This window comes from Peromyscus leucopus, chromosome 2 (genome assembly GCF_004664715.2).
Source record: "Peromyscus leucopus breed LL Stock chromosome 2, UCI_PerLeu_2.1, whole genome shotgun sequence".
NCBI classification, from domain to species: domain Eukaryota; kingdom Metazoa; phylum Chordata; class Mammalia; order Rodentia; family Cricetidae; genus Peromyscus; species Peromyscus leucopus.
The window spans coordinates 106,032,780-106,054,837 of record NC_051064.1 but is presented as its reverse complement, the minus strand read 5'-3'; the positions used below and the strand labels follow the sequence as shown (position 1 = coordinate 106,054,837).

General features: G+C 39.2%; 1 protein-coding gene across 2 annotated transcripts in view; it reads left to right on the top strand.

Annotated features, from left to right (window-relative positions):
* Dnai4 (dynein axonemal intermediate chain 4) overlaps positions 1-21,787 on the top strand; it is a 67,754-nt gene extending 45,967 nt beyond the window's left edge. The window contains exons 10-17 of one of the 2 annotated variants that reach the window (XM_028887700.2): positions 4,967-5,053; positions 6,622-6,773; positions 8,997-9,154; positions 9,710-9,831; positions 12,851-12,949; positions 14,299-14,525; positions 15,587-15,743; positions 21,703-21,787. In XM_028887700.2, the coding sequence (XP_028743533.1) occupies positions 4,967-5,053; positions 6,622-6,773; positions 8,997-9,154; positions 9,710-9,831; positions 12,851-12,949; positions 14,299-14,525; positions 15,587-15,743; positions 21,703-21,744 (1,044 nt within the window). In that variant the 3' untranslated portion in view covers positions 21,745-21,787. The remainder of the gene's footprint in view (positions 1-4,966; positions 5,054-6,621; positions 6,774-8,996; positions 9,155-9,709; positions 9,832-12,850; positions 12,950-14,298; positions 14,526-15,586; positions 15,744-21,702) is intronic. The other variant, XM_037202748.1, reaches the window with a different exon arrangement.
* Positions 21,788-22,058: the final 271 nt, after the last annotated feature.

Below are 22,058 nucleotides of genomic sequence, written 5' to 3'. Positions count from 1 at the left end.
CGGGAAGCTGGGACACCGCAGGCGGAAGGGTGAGATTTTAGCTCTGAGCTCTGACCTCTCGGCTTTCTCTTTTATATTGTTTCTGTGTTTCTTATTTAATAATTAATTATTAATTAGTTACATCTACAAATAAGAGCTTTCAAAAACTAGAATTTTACCTTACATTTTTAAATATACTGCATTAGGTACAATACCTTAAACAAGAGTAAAAACATATATACAATATGTTGTAACAAAAATAACCTTAAATTTTTATCAATATATAAAAATATCTTAAACAAGAGTAGAAACATATATACAGTATAACAAAAATAACTTTAAATTTGTATCAATATTCTATATTCCCTTAGATGATAACAAACATCCATAACCCACCAAATAACCAAAAACCTCCCACATCCCTCTTTGGAATGTAGACGCCGTGTTCTCCAAAGAGCTTCCTCCTTTCTGTGGACATAGTATCATTAGGGTTCCAGAGAGAAAATCTGAGATAATGGCCAAGTCCTAGGAAGACCAGCAGTAGCCTTTGCTAATAGATATAACCTGTCATATTTCAGGAGTTCTCACCTGATAAAACTTGATCCATATTAACCCTGAAGGAATCCATAGCCTCTCATCTCCTGTGGGTACAAAACTCCAAAGCATGTTTGCTTTCCATTTGAAAAATACATTTTTTTTTTTTACTTTTTTAAAGTTAAGGCATTCTTAGGTATGAAGACTGGTTTATTTAATCAGTTCCTCTTTCAATCTCGTGTTTCTTAGCAGCTGTTGTTTGCTTATTACCTTTCAAAAAATTCAAAATCAACACAATAACATACAGGATACAGACTCCCTGTGTGTTTCCCATCTCTACGTGGCTTATTCCCTTTTCTTGTATATTACTTTATTTCTCTCTTTAAAGACTTTATTTTTAAACTATTCATTTTTTTCCCCTGTGAATATACCTTTTTCTTTCCTTAAGCCTCCACACATTGTTAAACACACTGTAACCTATTTAGAGGTTTTTCCATCTGGACCTCGTTGATTGCATATCTTCAGCCTTTTTTGACCCTGTGAGCAAACTCTTAAACTGCTAACCAACACCTGGATCCTCTGCATGCGGCTCTCAACTCGGCTTCTTGGGTCATGAAGGCCAAGTGTGAAACTGGCGGCCCAGTGGGAGGCTTGTCTGATCAGGAACTGCATTCAGCCTCCCTAGAGCTCTAGAATGCTGATGCTTGCACTGTGACAGGCATTTTTTCTTAGTTTTTTTGTTCATTCCTACTTAACATACTAGCTGTTCAAGGGCTTCCCAGCAGACAGAAATTGTTAAAGGAGCCATATCCTCTTTTTTTTTTTTTTTTAACTTTTTCAGGCGCTATGGAAATGCAAGTGCCATGTTGGTACACCAAAATGTTGTTGGTTGTTTATTTTTGCTCTTTTGGGGGTCTACAGTCTAGCTCCCAAATAAATCACACACAGAGGCTTATTTTTAAATATAAATGCCTGACCTTAGCTTTGCTTGTTTCTAGCCAACTTCTCTTAACTTTAAATTATCCCATCTATCTTTGGCCTTGGGGCTTTTATCTTTCTCTATTCCTGTATACCTTTTCTTTCCTTCTTACACTGTGTCTGGCTGTGTGGCTGGCCCCTGGAGTCCTCTTCCTTCTCAGACTACTTCCTTGATCTCTTTCCTCCCAGATTTTTCCTTCTATATATTCTCTTTGCCTTGAGCCCCGCCTATCCTTTCTCCTGCCTTGCTATTGGCCATTCAGATCTTTATTAGACCATCAGGCGTTTTAGACAGGCACAATAACACAGCTTCACAGAGTTAAATGCAAAATAAACAAAAGTAACACATCTTAAAATAATATCCTATAACATACCTCCCTCCCCATCCACTCCTCATCTCCATTCAGAAAGGGGCAGACCTTCCCTGGGCTTGAACAAAGCATGGCACATCAAGTCGAGGCAGGGGTGAGCTCTTCCCCTGCATCAAGGCTGGGGGAGGTAATCCAGCATGGGGAACAGGTTCCCAAAAACCAGCTAAGTGCCAGGGCAGGTCCTAATCTTACTGCTAGGAGCCTTTTGAACAGACCAAGCTACACTGTTGCTATTTGTTTTCTGCTCTTTTGTGGGGCCCTTCACTCAGCTCACAAATAAATCACACATGGAGGCTTATTCTTACTTATAAACATCCAGCCTTGGCTTGGCTTGTTTCTTGCCATTTTTCCTTAACTTAAATTTTCCCCATCTATATTCTGCCTCTGAGATTTTCCTGTTCTCTTACTTCTGTAAATCTTACTCTTACTCCTTGGCTTGCTGTGTAGCTGGGTGACTGGCCCCTGGAGTCCTCCTCCTTCTCTGGCTACTCTTCTTTCTTTCTTTCTTTCTTTCTTTCTTTCTTTCTTTCTTTCTTTCTTTCTTTCTTTCTTTTTTATTTATTTATTTTTGCCTCCTAGATTTCTCCTATATATTCTCTCTACCTGCCAGCTCTGTCTATTCTTTCTCCTGCCTTGCTATTGGCCATTCAATTCTTTATGAGACCATCAGGTGTTTTAGATAGGCAAAGAATCACAGCTTCATAGAGTTAAACAAATGCAAAATAAACAAAAGTAACACATCTTAAAATAATATTCCCCAGTACTACACAATTGTCACACACATGCAAAGGGCCTAGGTCATTCCCATGCAGGCTCCCCAACTGTTGGTCCAGAGTCCATGTGCTCCCCAGAGCTCAGGTCAGCTGTCTCTGTGGGTTTCCCCATCATGACCTTGACCCCCCCTCTTCCCTTTCTTCAGGAGGACTCCCGGAGCTGGGCTGTGGATCTCTGCATCTGCTTCCATCAGATACTGGATAAAGGCTCTCTGATGACAGTTAGGGTATTCACCAATCTGATTATAGGAGAAGGCTAGTTCAGGCACCCTCTCCACTATTGTTAGGAGTCTTAGCTGGGGTCATCCTTGTGGATTCTTGAGAGTTTCCCTGGCACCAGGTTTCTCCCAAACCCTGAAATGCCCCCCCCAACAAGATGTCTCTTTCATTACTCTCCCTTTCTGTCCCACCCCAACCCACTCCCTCAAGTTCCTATCCCCCTACCCCCACCCAAGTTTATCCAGGAGATTTCTTCTATTTCCCCTTCCCAGAGAAATCCAAGCATCCCTCTTTGGGCCCTCCTCATTACCTCTCCTCTCTGGTGATGTGAATTGTAGGTTAGTTATACTTTACTTTAGTCCTAATATCCACTTATGAGTGAGTACATACCATAATTGTCTTTCTGGGTCTGGTTTATGCCACTCAGGATGATTTTGTTCTAGTTGCATCCATTTGCCTGCAGATTTCATGAAGTTATTATTATTATTATTATTATTATTATTATTATTATTATTATTTTTACAGCTGAGTAATACTCCATTGTGTAAATGTACCACATTTTCCTTATCCATTTTTCAGTTGAGGGGCAACTAGGTTGTTTTCAGGTTCTGACTATTAGGAATAATGCTGTTATGAACATAGGTGAGCAAGTGTCTGTAACATGAATCTTAAAAGATCTTATTAATAAACTCAAACCCAGAGCCAGATATTGGAGTGAACGCTGAAAGATCAGAGAAACAGAACCAGCCACAGCTAACCTCACCTCACCAATACCTCAGCTGATCTTGTTTTCTCAAACTGGAAGCCTCTGTGTTCTCATCCGAATGGATCTCAGCTGAACTGCTGCTCAAAAGCCTAAAAGCTTAACCGACTCTAGTTCCTGGTCCTTATATATCTTTCTGCTTTCTGCTATCAGGAAGGGATTAAAGGCATGTAAAACATTTGTGGAACTCCTCAGGAATACTATTATTAATATTATTAAATGCATAGACAGCACTTCATATGTACCAGGAACTGTTTTAAGTTTTTTTTAAAAATTATTTTTATTCTTTTAAATTATATGTGTATATGTTTGTGTCCTAGGAAGCCAAAAGCAAACTGACCCCTGGAGCTGGAGTTGGAGGTGTTTGTGAGCACAGTGTAGGGCCTGAGAACTGAAGTCAAGTCCTCTGGAAGAGCACTACATGCTCAAAAATGCTGATCCATCTCTGTAGCCTCATGCTAATATACCTGTATGAGTTAGATCTTCCACTATGTTAATAGGAAACTAGAGGCACAAAGACAATAAATAATTGCTCTAATCTCACCCAAACAGGAAATGAAGCAGCCAGAATTCAAATGCAGACATCTGGCAGGAGAGTTCCCAAAGTTATTTGAGGCAGATAAGTTTGGTTCTAAATCTGTGGGTCACCACCCCAAAGACCATTGGAAAACACATATTTACATTACAATTCCTAATGTTAGGAAAATTACAGTTAGGAAGTAGCAACAAAAATAATTTTATGGCTGGAGGGGTCACTATAACTTGAGGAACTGTATTAAAGGGTCACAGCACTAGGAAGGTGGAGAACCACTGAGCTAGGGCCTGGTTTATTTCTTTTATTTATTTATTTATTTTATTTGTTTGTTTGGTTTTGGTTTTTCGAGACAGGGTTTCTCTGTGTAGTTTTGGTGCCTGTTCTGGATCTCGCTCTGTAGACCAGGCTGGCCTCAAACTCACAGAGATCCGCCTGCCTCTGCCTCCCGAGTGCTGGGATTAAAGGCGTGCACCACTACTGCCTGGCTGGTCTATTTGTTTTTAAAGGGAAATGTTTATTGAGTAGCAAAGCTGATGTTCTCTTGGGTTTTATACAATGTTTCTAAAGATATTCCCTAACTAGCAATTACATATATCATTTCAGGAGTGACTGTATCTTTGGAATAGATACTTAGTGTAGTTTGAACTCAGAGCCTTGTGCATACTAAGCAAGCACTCTACCACTGAGCTGCAGCCCCAGCCCCAGCCCCAGCCCTCTGCTTTACCAGTATTTTTTAATAGTTCATTAGTAGGTATCTTTATGCATTTGCTACTATTTCCTGCCATCCTTTGAAGTGCCTTTTTCTGGTTTTCAGGACCTTTTGGCTGTTGGCTATGGGAACTTTGGATTCAAAGAGCAAAAAAGAGGAATGGCTTGCTGCTGGTCAATAAAGAACCCCATGGTAACCCACACAGGAATAAGAATATTTTTATCTCATTACATGTTGACAGGGTTTTTCACACTGTGTACTTGTGTGTGGTAATTCAGTAAAGTCCAGACTATTTTATCAGTCAAAACTTTCTACTTTCTTATGTGTGTTCATCAAGTGTGCAAGTGTGCATGTACTTTTGCATGTGTGTGTGTGTGTGTGTGTGTGTGTGTGTGTGTGTGTGTAGGTCAGAGTACACAGCCCTAGAAATACCTCAGTACCATATACCTTCTGTTTTTGAGTCAGGGTTTCTCACTTTCTCACTGATCTCATCAAGTAGATGAGACAGGCTGGCCAGCTATCCTGAGAGGCCCTTGTCTCTGCCTACCAACACTGGAATTAAAAACACATGCCACTGGAGCCCAGCTTCTCTATGGCTTCCAGGACTCAAATTCAGGTCTTCATACTTGAAAAGGCAAGGACTTTACCAATGGAGCCATCTCCCTGGTCCTCACTGTTTTCTTTAGTTTAAATTCATAATAATTACAATTTGTTCTTATCTTTCATGGGGTGACAGGAAATCACTTATGACTTCACACAATACATTTCAAGCATCTTTTATTCACTGTGTTGTCACAGCTAAGTATAAAGCAGTCTGTAAATGAAGACCCTTTGAAAACACAAGTAATCAAGGGAATCAGTAATGGGAATAGAGCACTCTATTCAGCTAATAGAAAAAGAATTAGTAATCTGAGAAACAATCATAATTTTTCAGAAAAATATATTAAGTCTCAGAATCAAGCCAGTGGGTAATCCTATCAATCAATCTAGATCTCTAGCTACCCAGATTTCTAGCTTAATAGTGGTATGGATTTTATAAGGAGAAAAAATAAGAAAGGCAATAGGCTTTTAACTAAATAGCCCTGCTCATCTATTGCTGTATGGCTTTACATTTAATGTAGCTCAGGAGTAAATGTGAAGCTGAAAACATGGGGGTAGAAGAGCATAGGAGGTGGTTAAAGTTACTGTGATAGCCACAGTCCGTCAGGATGCTGGGTTAACACACAAAGGAATAAACTATTGTAAAGGTAGGGGAACGGGCAGAGTTCGCCATCAGTAGCTCATCTCCCTTTCCACAGAGGGATTAGGCTGGATTTAGTCCAGCCACAACAGAGTTGTGAAAAGAAGTAGCTTAGAGAGTTTGGGAGGAGTTTCTTAATTTGCTTTGTAGAAATGATGAAACAATCCAGGTTTCTAAAGCAAATGGCAGAAGACACATGATCTGTTTGCAGTTCACTATGTGTTTCTATCAGGAGGGAAGTATGTGCTGGTCACACTCACCCCTGCTAGAGGATTACCAAAATGTGACAACTTGTGCAGAAGTCCATTGAGGACTAAGGCTTTCTAGTAAGTCAAGGAAGTGACTATTTGAAGAATTGTTTTCATACGTGTTAGAAGCTATGAACAGGAATAACTAAAGGCAGACTAACTTCTCACGTTCCCACGAGCACAAGACAACCTCATCATACACTGCCATCATATGCTGCCTTACTGTGATCTGTAAAAATTCTTAAAATGTAATAGAACATTTCTCCCCACAGTGGCCAGAGCGTATTTATCACAGTTCACATGGAGTTACTTCTGTGGATTTTTCGATCGGTGCACCTAATCTGCTAGCAGTTGGCTACCACAATGGCACCATTGCCATTTATAATGTGCGGAGCAGCAATAACACTCCAGTTCTGGACAGTAGGTGAGAATCCACCAACTAGATGAGCAAACATGCAATGCATGCTTTTTGTTTTTCTCCAGGAACATTTATAAGACTGAATGTTTTTACCTTTAAATGAAAACTTAAACTTTTGATTCTGTTCTTACTGAGAATATAATACCATCGATTTAAAAATGTTTAATGCTTCTTCATGTTGTCTCCAGCTGGAGTATTTCATACTCATTACCTCCTTCATAATCTTCTCTGCCTACCTTACCAACAAACTTATCTTTACTTAGTGGTTTATGGAGAAGCTTAAACTATTGCTTTGATATCATCTTCTCTAAGAAACTTCATTCTATTCTTATGTACTCCATGCACCTCAATCTTTTTTTTCAACTTCTTTTTTTTTTGCAATGATTTTAATATTTTGTAATGCATTTATTTACACAGCATGCAGTTAGATTGGAATAACATATAATCTCAAAATGCTTATTGCAATTGTTGTGTTCATAAACAATTTCTATCTATTGTCATAATTAATAGAGATTTTTATAAGAGAGCAAAAATTCTAACTATATATATGTATATATGTATCCACAGTTTTTCTTTATTTTATTTTATTTATTTTTTATTTTATGATTTAATTTAATTTTACATATCAGCCATGAATTCCTTTGTTCTCCCCCATCCCACGCAACCCCTTTCCCCTCCACCCCACCCCCACAACCCCTCCTAGCCCACCCCCATTCCCATCCCCTCCATGGCAAAGACTCCCCTGAGGATTGAGTTCAACTTGGTAGATTCAGTCCAGACAGGTCCAGTCCCCTCCTCCCAGGCTGAGCCTAGTGTCCCTATATAAGCCCCAGGTTCCAAACAGCCAGCACATACACTGAGGACAGGTCCAGGTCCCACTGCCTGAATGCCTCCCAAACAGATCTTAATGCTTGTCGAACTACACAGGCTGTTGGTTGGTGAGTAGACAGATGGGCAGATCTTTCTGAGCTCCTGTGTGATCTCAGTGAGAGCAAGGGGGAGGCTTTTTTCTGTATTCTCATTATGTCATAAAATATTTAGCATGTAACAGCAGTACATGTTCAAGAAAGAATGTATGAGTGAATGAGTAAGTTATAAGGAGGATACAGGCAGGTAAAAAGAAAAGATAGTTAAATAAGTTAGATGATTGTTATTTGTTTGTTTTTTAGATCAGATTTTAGAGTGGCTAAGATGTGGTGGTGTATTTTTAGCAGTGTTAGAATAAGCTTAGTTGAGCCTGGGTATAGTCATTAGTCATTAAAGCAGAAATTCTTAATACTGAGGTTATTTGCATAGATTTACCAGCATGGGCCCTGGTGCTTGTTTCTAGGAAAAGGGCCCATATTTTTTAACCAAACATTCAAAGCTATCCTTCAACTATAAGTACAAAACTGTTTATTGTGTTGGAAAGTTTATATAAAATAATCGAGAGAATCAGTAATAGGAATAGAACATTCAGTTTGTCAAATAGAAAATGTCAGTAATCTGAGAAGTATTTTTAAATTTTTTAAAAAAGCTAATTTGCAGAAGCATGCCAGTGGGTCATCCTAAAAGTATGGGGAGAAGAATGAAATGTAGCAGGGATTGTTTATGAATAACAGTCCAAAGACTAATTGATTTAACAGTGGAAAAGAAACTATAAAAATAAAGTTACTTATTCAACATATCTAAAGAGTGGATATGTAACTCAAGTTCCTTTTTGTATTCCTTTATAGAAAAAAAAAGCAATAGAATTATAGGTCAGTAATAATTTCCTTTTTTAGAAAAAAGAAATACCATATTAAATATTAAAGTAAAATGGTTAACTATTCAGGAGTATGGTCATTGAGTACACAAACAAATAAAGAAATAACTAAATAAATAAATAAATGTTAAAAAAAAAAAAAGAAGCCAGTGAGGTGGCTGAGCAGTTAAAGGCACTTTCCACAGAACATGATGACCTGTGATGGATTTCATCCCTGCATTTCCATATGAAAGAGAGAATGACTCTAGAACTATTGTTGGACCCCTGCCCCATCCCCACACAAGTGCCCTGGGATACATGCAACACCCCCCAGCTCCACCCCAGGCACACAGAATAAATACAAATGCAAAAAAAAATCCAAGTATCAGTTGCGTCATTACATGAGTAAAAAAATGATCACTTAGTGAATTGTTCTTATCAGTTATACTCTAAGGTCTCCCAGATTTATTTAAATAATTTTCATTTGGCATTTTTGTCTGTTTCAGTGAGTCACCTCTAAAACATTTGGGACCTGTTTGGCAAGTGCAGTGGATAGAGCAAGACAGAGGAAATACGGGGGACGACAAAAGAGAAATCTTGGTGTCTATATCAGCCGACGGAAGGATCGCCAAGTGGATTATTCGCAAAGGACTGGATTGTCATGGTAAAAACCAGGGGAAAACCCATTTTAGCAGACATTGAACTAAAGATTCTGGACCAGAAACATTTCTGTGTAAAAGCTGACCAATTTTGGCTTGGTCCGTAGGTGAAAAATCTGGAGTTGGTCATTGCTTTCTGAGCATCCAGATTTGTTTTGTCCAAGTTTAATCTAATCATATGCATACAATTAATTTGCAAAAGAGACAGACGTGATGCTAAGTGTACTTTTTCATGCAGGTAAATAGCAAGCCATGCATATATTCATAGACATTTACGTGTATACACACGCATACAAACATACACACACATTATTTGCGAAGGAGACAGACATGATGCTAAGTGTACTTTTTCATGCAGGTAAGTAACAAGCTGTGCATATATTCATAGACATTTACATGTATACACACGCATACAAACATACACATTATTTGCAAAGGAGACAGACATGATGCTAAGTGTACTTTTTCATGCAGGTAAATAGCAAGCCATGCATATATTCATGGGCATTTATGTATATACACACACATACAAACGTACACAAACATTTCTTCCCGTAAAGATTTGATGCGACTGAAGCGAACTACTGCTGCAAGCAACAAGAAGGGAGGGGAGAAGGAGAAGAAAGGCGAGGCCTTGATATCTCGACAGGCTCCTGGAATGTGCTTTGCTTTTCACCCCAAGGTAAACGTATTTCCACCATTATCGACTAGTATCTGTTACAGTTTCCAAAAATTGAGGTGCTGTTTGTGAATTGTACACACACACACACACACACACACACACACACACACACAAATCAATGTATATATGGCTGCCAATCTGAGGCAAAGTGATAGAGAAGAGCTGTGGCAGAATTGATTCTCTTTACAACTTCATGCCTAATAGGCGTGAATCTCCTCGCCGGCTTGGCCACTCTACTCCTCTGTTGTACTTATGTAAATCAACTCTAGAATATCTGTTTTACTAGACATGAACACAACTGCTTCTGGTTGTCTTTGGCTTCTACTTGCTTGGAATATCAGTTTACATCCTTCTTATTCTCTGTGTGTTTTTGCTAGGGAGGTGCATTTCTGAATCTTAAGACTATTTACATTTAGTGCAATTATTGAGAGGGATTAATGATTCCTGTTTTCTTCACTTCTTTTCTTGTTAATTTAACTATTGTTTGCCCCTCTCCCATTCACATATGGGGCTTGATGTTTAACAGAGCTGTACAAAGTCAGATGGTAGTGGTACACACCTTTAATCCTAGCACTTAGGAGGCAGAGGCGGGAGGATCTCTGTTCGAGGCCAAATTGGTCTACTAAGTGAGCTCCAGGATAGCCAGGGCTACACAGGGAAACCCTGTCTTAAAAAGAAAAAGAAAAGAAAAGAAACAAACAAAACAAACCAGAGCTGTACATAATTTCTTCTTTCCATTTGTGTGTTTATTTCTAAGATGAACTTTTTCTCCCCCGTACTCTTGTGATTGAGATGGTTTTTCTTCTTCTCTTTGTCGAGGATTCTTCCATGTCTCTTCAGCATTGCAGGCTTAGGTCATGAGTTGCTTTAGTTCATGCTCACTTTAGAAAGCATGTGTTTTTCCATCCACTTTAAAAGTGGATAGCTTTGATGGTTTATTGTTGAATTTTTCTCATCACCATGACCCAGTACCTCACATAAGCAACTTAAGTGAAGACAGACTTAGTTCTGCTCACAGTTCCATGGTAGGGAAGACATGACATCATCCAGACTGGCAGAAGTTGTTCCTGTCGTGGCGATGGAGCATGCAACAGCTGCCTCCCATCTCAGCGGATCATGAAAACAGAGCTCTTTGGCCTGACATGGGCATGTGATTACACCTCAGAGCCCAATCCCCATGACTTACTCCTTCCAGCAAGACTCACCATCGTAAAGCTTCCACAGCCCCCCAAACCAGTACCACCAGCCAGGGAACCAAATGTTCCACTCTGTGAACCTTTGGAGGTCATTTCATATTTAGTTCACAACAGCTTCTTATAATAGTCTCGTTGTTCCACTGTTACCTATTTCAGGCCTTGAAACACATCAACATGTTTTTCCTGGCCTTGATAGTTTCTACTGAGAAGTGTGATGCTCCTATGATCTATTGTCATTTACATGCATTTGGCATTTTCCTTTTGCAGCTTTTAATGTCCTGTGAAAAGATTGCTTACTGGTCATGTCTATTTAGAGTTTTAAATAGCCCTTGTACTTGGATTCCCATTTCCATGTTGGGAAACTTACTATCTTTGAAGAGAGGTTTTTTTTTTTTTTTTTTTTTTTTTTTTTTTTTTTTATGCCTTTTGTGTTTTTGTTTGCTCTGTTTTTTTTTTGTTGTTGTTTGTTTGTTTGTTTGTTTTAATCACAGCACCTTCTGTACCATGAACTCCCAGATTTGGTTTCCTTGTTATTACTGGAGTTCCCGGGAGTTGTGGTCTTTTTGTTTCATGTCTGAATGTAGAATTTTCTCCTCATTGTTTTTCATCTTAACAGCCTGCAGCTGACTTTCTCATCTACATTGCTGACCTCTTTAAGCGGATCCTGAATTGACTTTCTTAAGTTCTTCATCTGCTAGTTTGTACCCATTTTGAAGTCATTATCATTGTTTCAGGTAGATTTGAATTCTTAGTCCAGCATTTTAACTTCTTTAGTATCTTTGTATTTGATAATTGAGGCTTTGATTATTTTCTGGTTGAATCTCATCTTACTTTTTCTTGTTACTTATATGTCTGTGTCTCAATTTATGCACCTGTTGGTATGGATGTTTCTCTGGTTTTCTTTAGGAGTCTTCTTGATAAATGGGGTTCTTTTCAGAGTCAGTCCATAGTACCATTCAGAGTGGATTAAATAAGTCACATAACACCACACTAACTCAAATACATCAATACACTTATCATTTCTTTAAATACACTTAAAATCTCTTTATTATTGCCTCTTCCAAAGTTAAAGTGAATTACTATATTGTCAAATGCCATAGGACAGAAAGTGATGAAAATATTGTTATTTCATGATTTTTAAAATTAGAGTAAAATTTAAAAGGCTAAATTAATACAAAAAGTAATAAAGCAGGAAATGTAGAAAGAAGCAAGGGAAGAAAGGAGAGCAATGTGAAGAGTGTGATGTGGGAAAATATCTCTGTGACCTCAAAGATGGGGGATTTTGCATAAGCACAAAATGTTATCTTATGAGGTGAGAACATGTGTTTGTAAATATTCAATATGAGGTGAAAAAAAAGCCGCATACCAGGACAAGATATTTGTAACATATACAACACGTTCTAGAATGTCTAAAGAGTTTGTATGAGTGGATATGAAAAAGATCTTTAAATAAAATAAGAGCAATAATAGATGACCAATAAGCATAAAGATCCCAGTCTTACTAATATTCACATCCATGAGGCTTAAAACCACGCAAATTTTACAGCTAATAGAATGTCAACATATGTAAGATTTCTGTTGTTATCAAGCTCTGTGGTCAAAGGGAGTTCTTATGCTGACGGTACGGAAAAGCTTCCTGGAGTACAGGCATGCTTTCCCATACTTGGCTTTAACGTCTTTCAAGGAGTTATCATCACTGTAAAGTCATAAAGTACGGACAAAAATTATGTCTGAGATAGTATTTCTTTTGCTTATTGAATGGGTTTACTATATGTTAAATTGACTGCTCTTGTATTTAATGCCTGGCATGCCTTGTGTTGTAGGACACGAATATCTATCTGGCTGGCACAGAAGAAGGCCTTATTCACAAGTGTTCCTGTTCCTACAATGAGCAATACCTGGAGACCTACAGAGGACACAAGGTCAGCTGAATTCTAGTAGATTTGGAAACTGTATTGTAGCATGAATCTTAAAAGATCTTATTAATAAAAACAAACCTGGAGCCAGGTACTGTAGTCAATGCTGGACGATCAGAGAAGCAGAACAAGCCACAGCTTCCTCTCCTCATCAGTTCCTCAGCTGATCCTGTTTCCTTAGACTGGAAGCCTCTGAGTCCTCATCAAGAATGAATCTCAGATGAACTGCTAAAGCTAAAAAAAACTAAAAGTAAAAAAAAAAAAAAACAAAAAAAAAAAAAGAATCAGACAGAGCCAAAATCTCACCCCCCTGCCCACTGAAGAACTATCTGCATCTAAAAAACAAAAAAACATCCACTCACCAGTTCCTCAGCTGGTCCTGTTTCCTCAGACTGAATTCTGTGTCTCATCCAATGCTCTCAGCTGAACTGTTGCTCAAAGCCTGAAAGCTTAACCAGCAAATGCTTCTAGTTTCTTCACTCTTATATATCTTTTGCTTTCTACACACTCTCTGATTAAAGCTGCTCTGGATTAAAGCTGTCCACACCGACAATCTTGCTATGGCTCTAATAGCTCTGACCCCGGCAACTTTATTATTAACATACAATCAAAATCACATTTCAGTATAATTAGATTACCACACAAGCCTACTTCCTGGTCCTCACACCTTATATACCTTTCTGCTTTCTGTCATCACTTCCTGGGATTAAAGGCGTGAGTCACTATGCCTGGCTATTTCCAGTGTGGCTTTGAATCACAGAGATCCCGATGCATCTCTGCCTCTGGAATGCTAGAATTAAAGGCATATGCTACCACTGCCTAACCTCTATGTTTAATATTATGGCTGTTCTGTTCTCTGACCCCAGATAAGTTTATTGGGGTGCATAATATATCAACCACACTGTATCTCATGATACTTTTGAAGGGCATATACAATGTGTTTAACAGATACAATAATTTACAACTGAGGTAGTAGCCACTTGAATAAGTGTGTGTGCTGATCCCAAGGAAACATTGTCTCTTGCTTATATTGATTCTTTGTTTCTTTATGATCATCTCTTCCAAGTTTCTTTGTTTTTTGTTTTTGTTTTGTAACATTATCTGTTATCCTCCTTTCAGGAGGCTGTAATATGTGTTAATAGTTACTGGCTATTTTCTCAAGTGTATTTTTATATAGAATAATTAAAGGAAGATTCAAGTTACAGTCTTGCTTTCAGTCAAAGCAGTCCCTATGTAGTGCTGAGTGGTGTGTGTGTAGCTTCTAGAAATCTTAGTAACTCTTAACTTACTAACCAAGTTTAAAATATAAAATGTTAAATATTCTTTACCTATGCATGGCATTTCTGCATTTCCAGGGCCCAGTGTATAAAGTTGTATGGAACCCATTCTGTCCTGACGTCTTCTTGAGCTGCTCTGCAGATTGGGGTGTCATGATCTGGCATCAGGAGACTGTCAAGCCGTTTTTGAGCTTTTACCCAACTACTTTTGTTGTTTATGATGTCGCCTGGTCTCCAAAATCCTCCTATATTTTTGCTGCTGCAAATGAGAGCCGAGTGGAGATTTGGAACCTTCAGATCAGCACGTAAGTGTTGGATGGTAATGTCTGAGTGATGGCTCCAGCAGAAACAGTTCAAGTTCAGATAGCACTCTTACAGCTGTGTCGTCAGGCAGAGAGTGCTGTGGCTCAAACAGTGCCAGCCACAACTCAACTATGACATTATAGGATGATTTACTTTGGAATAAATGACATATATAATAGAGTGGCTGTTTAAATAATCCATCCCTTGGTTTTAATTTTCCCGGTAAAACTACAGTTTCCAGGGCAGTGCTTCTCTGGAAACAGAAGAAAGAAGCCGCGTCTCCTGTTTTCAGAGCACAGGTGGTTGTTTTCATGACCAAGACTAAGAACTGTCCCAATTGACAGCGGCCTTACGCTGCAGCGGTTCATGTAGATCCAAATATTCTTCTCTGAAGAGACAATTATGGCGGCCTGTGTAGGGCTTTGCCTGCTATACACAGGGTTATTTCATAGGCATAACTGAATTGCACTTCACAGCACTTTCTCATTTAGGCCTTCAATTAATTTGATGAAGCATACCTACACTGTGGAAGGAAGGGAGCTTTGTTTAAATTCTAATTGTAATGCTCGACACAGCAGAGAGCTGGGAGAAACAGGGTGGGGTGTGTGTGTGTGAGAGAGAGAGGCAGACAGACAGACACAGACACACAGAGAAACATACCGTGACAGAGACAGACAGGCAGACACACACACACACACACACACATACACACACACACAGAGAACAAAAACTTTCAGTGATGGCAAATGGGTATTTGACCAAGAACTGTATATGGTCCATAGTATAATGGAGTTGACACACAAAATTAACCAGCACAAAAACTTAAGTTTCTGTGTTCACATTTAAGTTAGGAATTAAATTTACCTGTTGCAATTGACTTGTTGAAGAATGAAGTTTGTTTTTTTTTTAATTAGGAGAAGTTATTCTGAATTTGGAAATACTTTAGGAGATTTTTGGTTTGTTACATTAAATTTTTTAAAAACCAAACTTTTTTTCAGTTTGTATCTTTAAAAGACCATTTTAATGTGACACCTGAATTTACAGATAAACTATTTCATTGCAGTTTGGACCCTCTGATTGTGAATGTTGCTAACCCTGGAATCAAGTTCACAACCATTCTCTTTGCCAAACAGACAGATTGTCTTCTAGTGGGAGACAGCGATGGGCAGGTTGCAGTCTATGAACTGAGAAATATGCCCACTGCTACAGACAGTGGCCGGGTAAGACTTGGATGCAAAATTTTTAGTTCCTTTTGTGTATCTGTTGGATTGTAACTTTGAAGTATGTCATGGATGTGCATTTGGTGACTGGCAGATATGAGATGTGTGGTAATGTGGGAGTTCCAAGAGTTGCTGCTTCATATTACACATGGTGTCCACCAAGCTTGTCTTCAGTCAGCCTCAGTTCCTTAGTTATAGAAGATAAATAGTGAGAATATGATGACACCACATAAGGACCTTAAACACTGTCTGGAGGAACTCAGTATCATGTCTGCTATCTGGTTAGACAGTAGATGTAGCTGAAATAAATGTCCTCAGATATTGTCCACTGTTCTTGAAGTAAGAATCAGTTTCTGGTACTCTACCCTGTGTAGCTATTCAAATGGGAGCATTATGTTGTCAATCTTGACAAAAAGCTCAGTATCATCAATGCACATTATTTTTATGATAGATTTTCAGTTTTTCTTTGTTTTTATTGTTATTTCAAATAATAATCTGGTATATATCCTAATATGGAAAATGTTAAAATAGTAAAACCATATAAATAATTTAAAAAACACTGAATCTAATAGAGTGGGCACGGGTCAAGAACAGCCATTCATAAACATGTGGATGACTAAAAAATGATATGTTTTCACAACTGAATTGACAAGTTTTGCTTTGCGCCTTTCCTGGAACTCACTCGGTAGCCCAGGCTGGCCTCGAACTCACAGAGATCCGCCTGCCTCTGCCTCCCAAGTGCTGGGATTAAAGGCGTGCGCCACCGCCGCCCGGCGACAAGTTTTTTTTAGAATATGTCCAGGCCTACTAAGTTACTAGACATCTGCTAAGCTAAGTCCTTTAATATTGAGGCCAGGCTAGAAACTGGTGGAGTGTCTCTGGAAACAATTTGACAATGTGGAACTAGCACTCAGAGCTATTCAGGGTTATGTGGATTGCCATGAACCAGTAATTCCATTCTTGCAGCTTTTTACTTAGCATCTTTCTGCCTAAACCCCTTGGGACTTGTTCCTTCACCTACTTCAGATCTTTGCTGAAATGTTACTTTTTCAGTAAAGACTTCTTTGATCATCTCATTTAAAACTGTAATCTCCATTCTCTCCACACTCCCTATTCATCTCTCCCCATCACTTATTTTTCTTGATAGCATTCACCTTTTAATAGTCTATGCTCTTATTTATGTATTTTTAAAAGGTATTTGTACATGCCCCCAAACTAGAATGTAAACTCCATGGAAACAATGATTTTTGCCTATTTTGTGCTAGGCTATATTTCCATTAATTAGTTCAGCAACAGAGGTATACAGTAAGTATCTGTTGAATAAATGTGCTTTGAAAAACTCTAAGAAATCAGAATATATTGTAAATATCATTTCTTAAAGGGAAAGATCATGAATGAGTTTTAGTTTTTTAGTTTAGTTTTTTGTTTTCTTTTCTAGAATAAAAGAACTCTAACAATCAGGAAAAATAAGCCCAATATTTTTTAAATGAATAAATATATATAATACTAATTCACCAAAGAGGACTCTACAATACCAAAATATCTTCCCCCTCACTAGCATTTATAAAATGCACAGCTGAAATTATGTAAAATAGTAGCTAACATTGATTGGATGGTTATAATCTAACCAATATCAAATGTTAGCAAGGATCATATGAATATATATATTACATATGTGTATGTATGTATAAATACATATGTATATCACATGCATATATATGTACACACACACACACACACACACACACACACACACACATATATGCCTCTTTGGAGAACATTTCAATAAAACAGAAAAATAACATACCCTAGATGTCCTGATAACTAGGAGATAACTTCTCATTCGTGTTAAGTAGCCAACAAGGATAATAATGTGAAGTTATTTTTCTTTCATAGGTGTTCCTGAAGCAACCTTTATATGTAGAAATATGACTTAGTCTACTCATAATTATAGAGGTTCAAGTGCTGTATAACATGGAAATCCCAGTAGACCGTCCACTTTCACTTGATTATAGATTCTGTTTTCCAGTATATGATTGTCAGTCTGGATTGTCCAGTTATGCATTTACATAACATGTCAGGAAGCCTGATATGCACAATTCTTTTGTGTATAAATGCATATTAAAATACCAAGTATGTAAAGATTACTTTATGCAGAAAATGTTAAAATTATGTTTGATTTTTATAGATGATGCTTCTTTTTATCAGAATAAAAACAATACTATTAAAGTTCATTGAAGATGTTATTTCTCATTTGACTGAGATGTGCATCAAATAGTGTGGCCTAGGGAGTGACGAGACATCTTCTCACCGAAGTGTGTGACTCTGCCCATCTCGGTGCCTCACTTGGATGGCTTCAGTTCATTTATTTATCATGACCATTTTACTATCCAGTCAGACTCCAACACTCAGATGTTTATTTGCTGTCTTTCTAGATTCTGTATATCCCCATTGGTTTTATTTTATTGGTTCTGGTGTGAAATATACACTAATGAGGGCTGAAAAAATGTCTCAGAGGTTAAGAGTGCACAATGCTCTTACAGAGGACCCACGTTCACTTCTCAGCACCCAGCTCACAATGGCCTATAACTCCAGCTCCAGGGCACAGGATACATGTGCCCTCTCAGGCATCCAAGGGCACCCACATGCACACACAGAGAGAGAGACACAAGAATAAAAACAAAAAGAAACCCTTGGGGACACATGAATGAGAAAACAATGAATCTGTTTATAGCAGTCATGTGTCTATAGTGATAAATCAGAAGTAATTCTAGATGATTACTAATAGAGGACTGGATAATTGGAATGTATTACCTTACCACTTTTATATGTATCTCCACAAACATAGACATTTAAATGATAAGCATATTACTACAATAACATGACAAATTTTGAGTAAGTGTAGAAAAGAAAATTTTAGGAAGGTGGGTACAATATGAGAAAATTCATGAAAAAGATCAATATGACACAGCTGGGCAGTGGTGGGCACACGCCTTTAATCCCAGCACTCAGAGGCAGAGGCAGGTGGATCTCTGAGTTCGAGACCAGCCTGGTCTACAGAGTGAGTTCCAGGACAGCCCAGGCTACACAGAGAAACCCTATCTCAAAAAATAAACAAACAAAAAACAACAAAAAAGCTCGAAGTGGTGGCTCATGCCAGTAATCTCAATGCTGAGGAGACCCAAGGAGGAGGACTGCAAGCTTAAGCCATGGACTACATGATGAGCTTCAGTCTAGTCTGGTCCACAGGGCTGAGAGCAGCTAGCAAACACACGCACGCGCACATGAAACAAACGAACAAGCCCTGTTCTCAGTGAACAGAATTATAGGTAGAAGTATAAAATGCAGACACAGCATGCTTCATTTTTATGTTTGGATCTTGATTGGTTAGAACCGTCTTTTCATTTGAACAGTATGTTCTACAATGGAAATTTAAGTTGACAGAGTTTGAATGGTTTCACGTAAATTCATATGTGCATGCTTCAGTGATTTCAAGGCTGGTGAGCAAATTTTTCTTTTAATAAATGTGCCCCATACATTAGTGAGTATATTTTCATGATTGTGGTCAATGTCTTTGAAAGGTTTAGTGCTATTTCTGTGAGTATAACCTACCCCTCCTCCCCCACAGTTTTTGGAAAACAGTTGTAGCCCCAGTATAATATGAAGCACTTCTTATCAAGATACTCTATCAAGTGCCATCCTGACTTTTCCATTAATTTCAACCAAGAGTGTGTCAGAGGATTGGAGGGCTTTTGCTTTCGTCTATAGGAAAGATGTGTACCGGATTTCTAAGTCTGCGTCTGACAAGTGACTGCTAAGGCAAGACAGGCTAGGATGGTGTACAAAGGGAAGGAACTTCAGGGCTGCCGAGGGAGCTCAACACATAAAGGTGTTTGCTGTGCAAGCCTGGCTGCCTGAGCTCAATTCCTTGAAACCACGAAAAGATGGAGCGTGGGGGATGGGCGTGGGGGTGGGGGTTGGGGGGGACCCACTCTACAAAGTTGTCCTCTGACTTCCACACCGTCAGTGTGGCGCATGCACCTACACACACACTTTTACTTTTATAGGAAAGTTCTGTCAAGTCAAAGTGGCTTTTGTTGATTTGGGGTGTGTGTGTGTGTGTGTGTGTGTGTGTGTGTGTGTGTGTGTGTGTGTGTATGAGTGTGTGCATGCACACACGGGGGAGGACATCCGTTGTCTTGTTCTGTCGCTGCCTTACTCACCCGAGACAGTCACTCTCACTGAAGCTGGAGCTAGATTGGCTGTCAGCAGCTCTCACTGCCCCTCCCGTCTCCACCCACCCACAGTGCTGGGGTGGCGGGCACTCCCAGGACTGCACCCAGCTTTTCACGTAGGTTCTGGGGATCTGAACTCAGGTCCCCATGCTTGCACAGCAAGGGCTCTTCCCCTCTGAGCCATCGCTCCAGCCCATATTTGTTGGTTTGGACAGATAGGTATTTTGTAAATAAAGAAAGCTGCCCTGCAGCCCTTGTGCCTGGTGCGCTAGAGAAGCATCCAGTGGATCGGTTCAAGCTCTTTGACCCCATGTTCTTTCTCTCATTGCCAGTCACTGTCTGTGGCCCTCCAATAGAAGGATTTTGATTCTTGGGTTCTGAGACCTATAAGTGGCATGATTTCTGACTTTTCGGTGCTTCCTGGAGGAGTCCAGGGGCAGTATAGGAAGTCGTGAGATAATACATGGCAGAAGGTTGGTTCCAGGCCTGGCCCATCAAAGGGACTCTGGTTAGGGTACTGTAAGCAAGTGCCATGGCTCACATCTTGAGAATTGAAAAACTAAAGCAAGTCTAGCCAGGATATAAAAGAATAGAGAAAGATTCATGAGCCACAGCAAACAAGGAGAACACAGGAATTATTGCCAAAACAGTGCCTGTCTTGCTTAATGGCTAACAGTGACACCAGGTTGCTGTGTGACATGAACATGGGACCAGGTCCAGAGCTCGGTGTACAGATATTTGCCATATTCTTCTGTTTGGGAGGTGTGTGTGTGTGTAGTCTTAACTAAAGGAGAATATTTAGAAGATGGGATGTTTAAAATGGGGTTTAAAAACATAGACATGTAATAGAGTACTGTTGAAAGATACTGAAGGCATCTTGATTGATCAGATACTGAGTGTGCACTGTATGACAGGGTCTGTCACAGGCACTAAGGATATATCACTGAGCAAACAGCAGGACCAATCCCTTTCCTTAGCCCAAGTGAAAGACAGAAGCAGAAAGGGACAGCTTTGAGAAGCACATTAAGGTTAGAAATGGCCAGGCGCCCCATTGTTACACTGGACGCTCTAGGCTAAGGAAGCACCAGTGAGTGCAGTGTAGGCCAGAGGGAAGGGACTGACTTCTGAGACACAGGGGCTCCCTGGTCTGCAGAGGTTTGGTACCGTAGGCATTTCTACCTCCTGTATTCTTCTGATTTCCTCAGGGTCCTCTTTGCCTTGTGGTAGCGAGAACTCAGCTCTTCAGTTTTCTCATGTTTCCCTATAAATTCTTGATTCTTCCCCCTCATCTTTGGGTTCCATCCTCTTGTGTGTGATTATCTTGTGATTTTTAAGTGTAAACCCATATGAAAATCAAGAAGCCAGTCTCTAAGTCAACCACTGACAGGTCAGGAAAGTACTAGAAAGGCAGGTAAGCAAGCTCAGGCTTAGGCACGGAGGGAAACAGGAGGCGCTGAAACTGCCCGTCCATCAAACCCTTGTAAAATGGTTTGTCAAGTCTCATTAAAAGAGGCTTTCCTAGGAAAGCCGCTAGATGCCAGGAAGCAAGTGTCATTATTTAAACCTTCGCCTGTTTGTCCCCTCTTTTACAGCCTCACTGGATGCCCATTAAATGTGTGTACCTAACTTACAAGTTTCAAATGGCGTTTTAAAGACAGCTTTACTGTTCAGATTGAATTTTATTGTATTGTAATTGTGGGTTTTTTTTTCTCTTTTCTTTTCAGGGAGATGTAATAAACACTCTGCTTGGACCCAAGACAAACTAACCAGGATAATTCATCATTCTTGTTACAGTTTGTTTTTGTTTAAGGAAAAGGGAATAACATTATATACTGTAAGCCAAGATTTTAGTTTTAAGGGGGCAATATGTAGTCTATACCCTACATTTAAATTACCTTAGTTTTTATTTCAGAAACATGTGGTTAGTTTATAATCTAAAATAGGCTAAAGATTTTCTGTTGGGATTTTCTTCTCTCTCTCTCTCTCTCTCTCTCTCTCTCTCTCTCTCTCTCTCTCTCTCTCTCTCTCTCTCTCCTCTCTCTTTTGGTTTTGTTTTTTTCTAGACAGGGTTTTTCTGTGT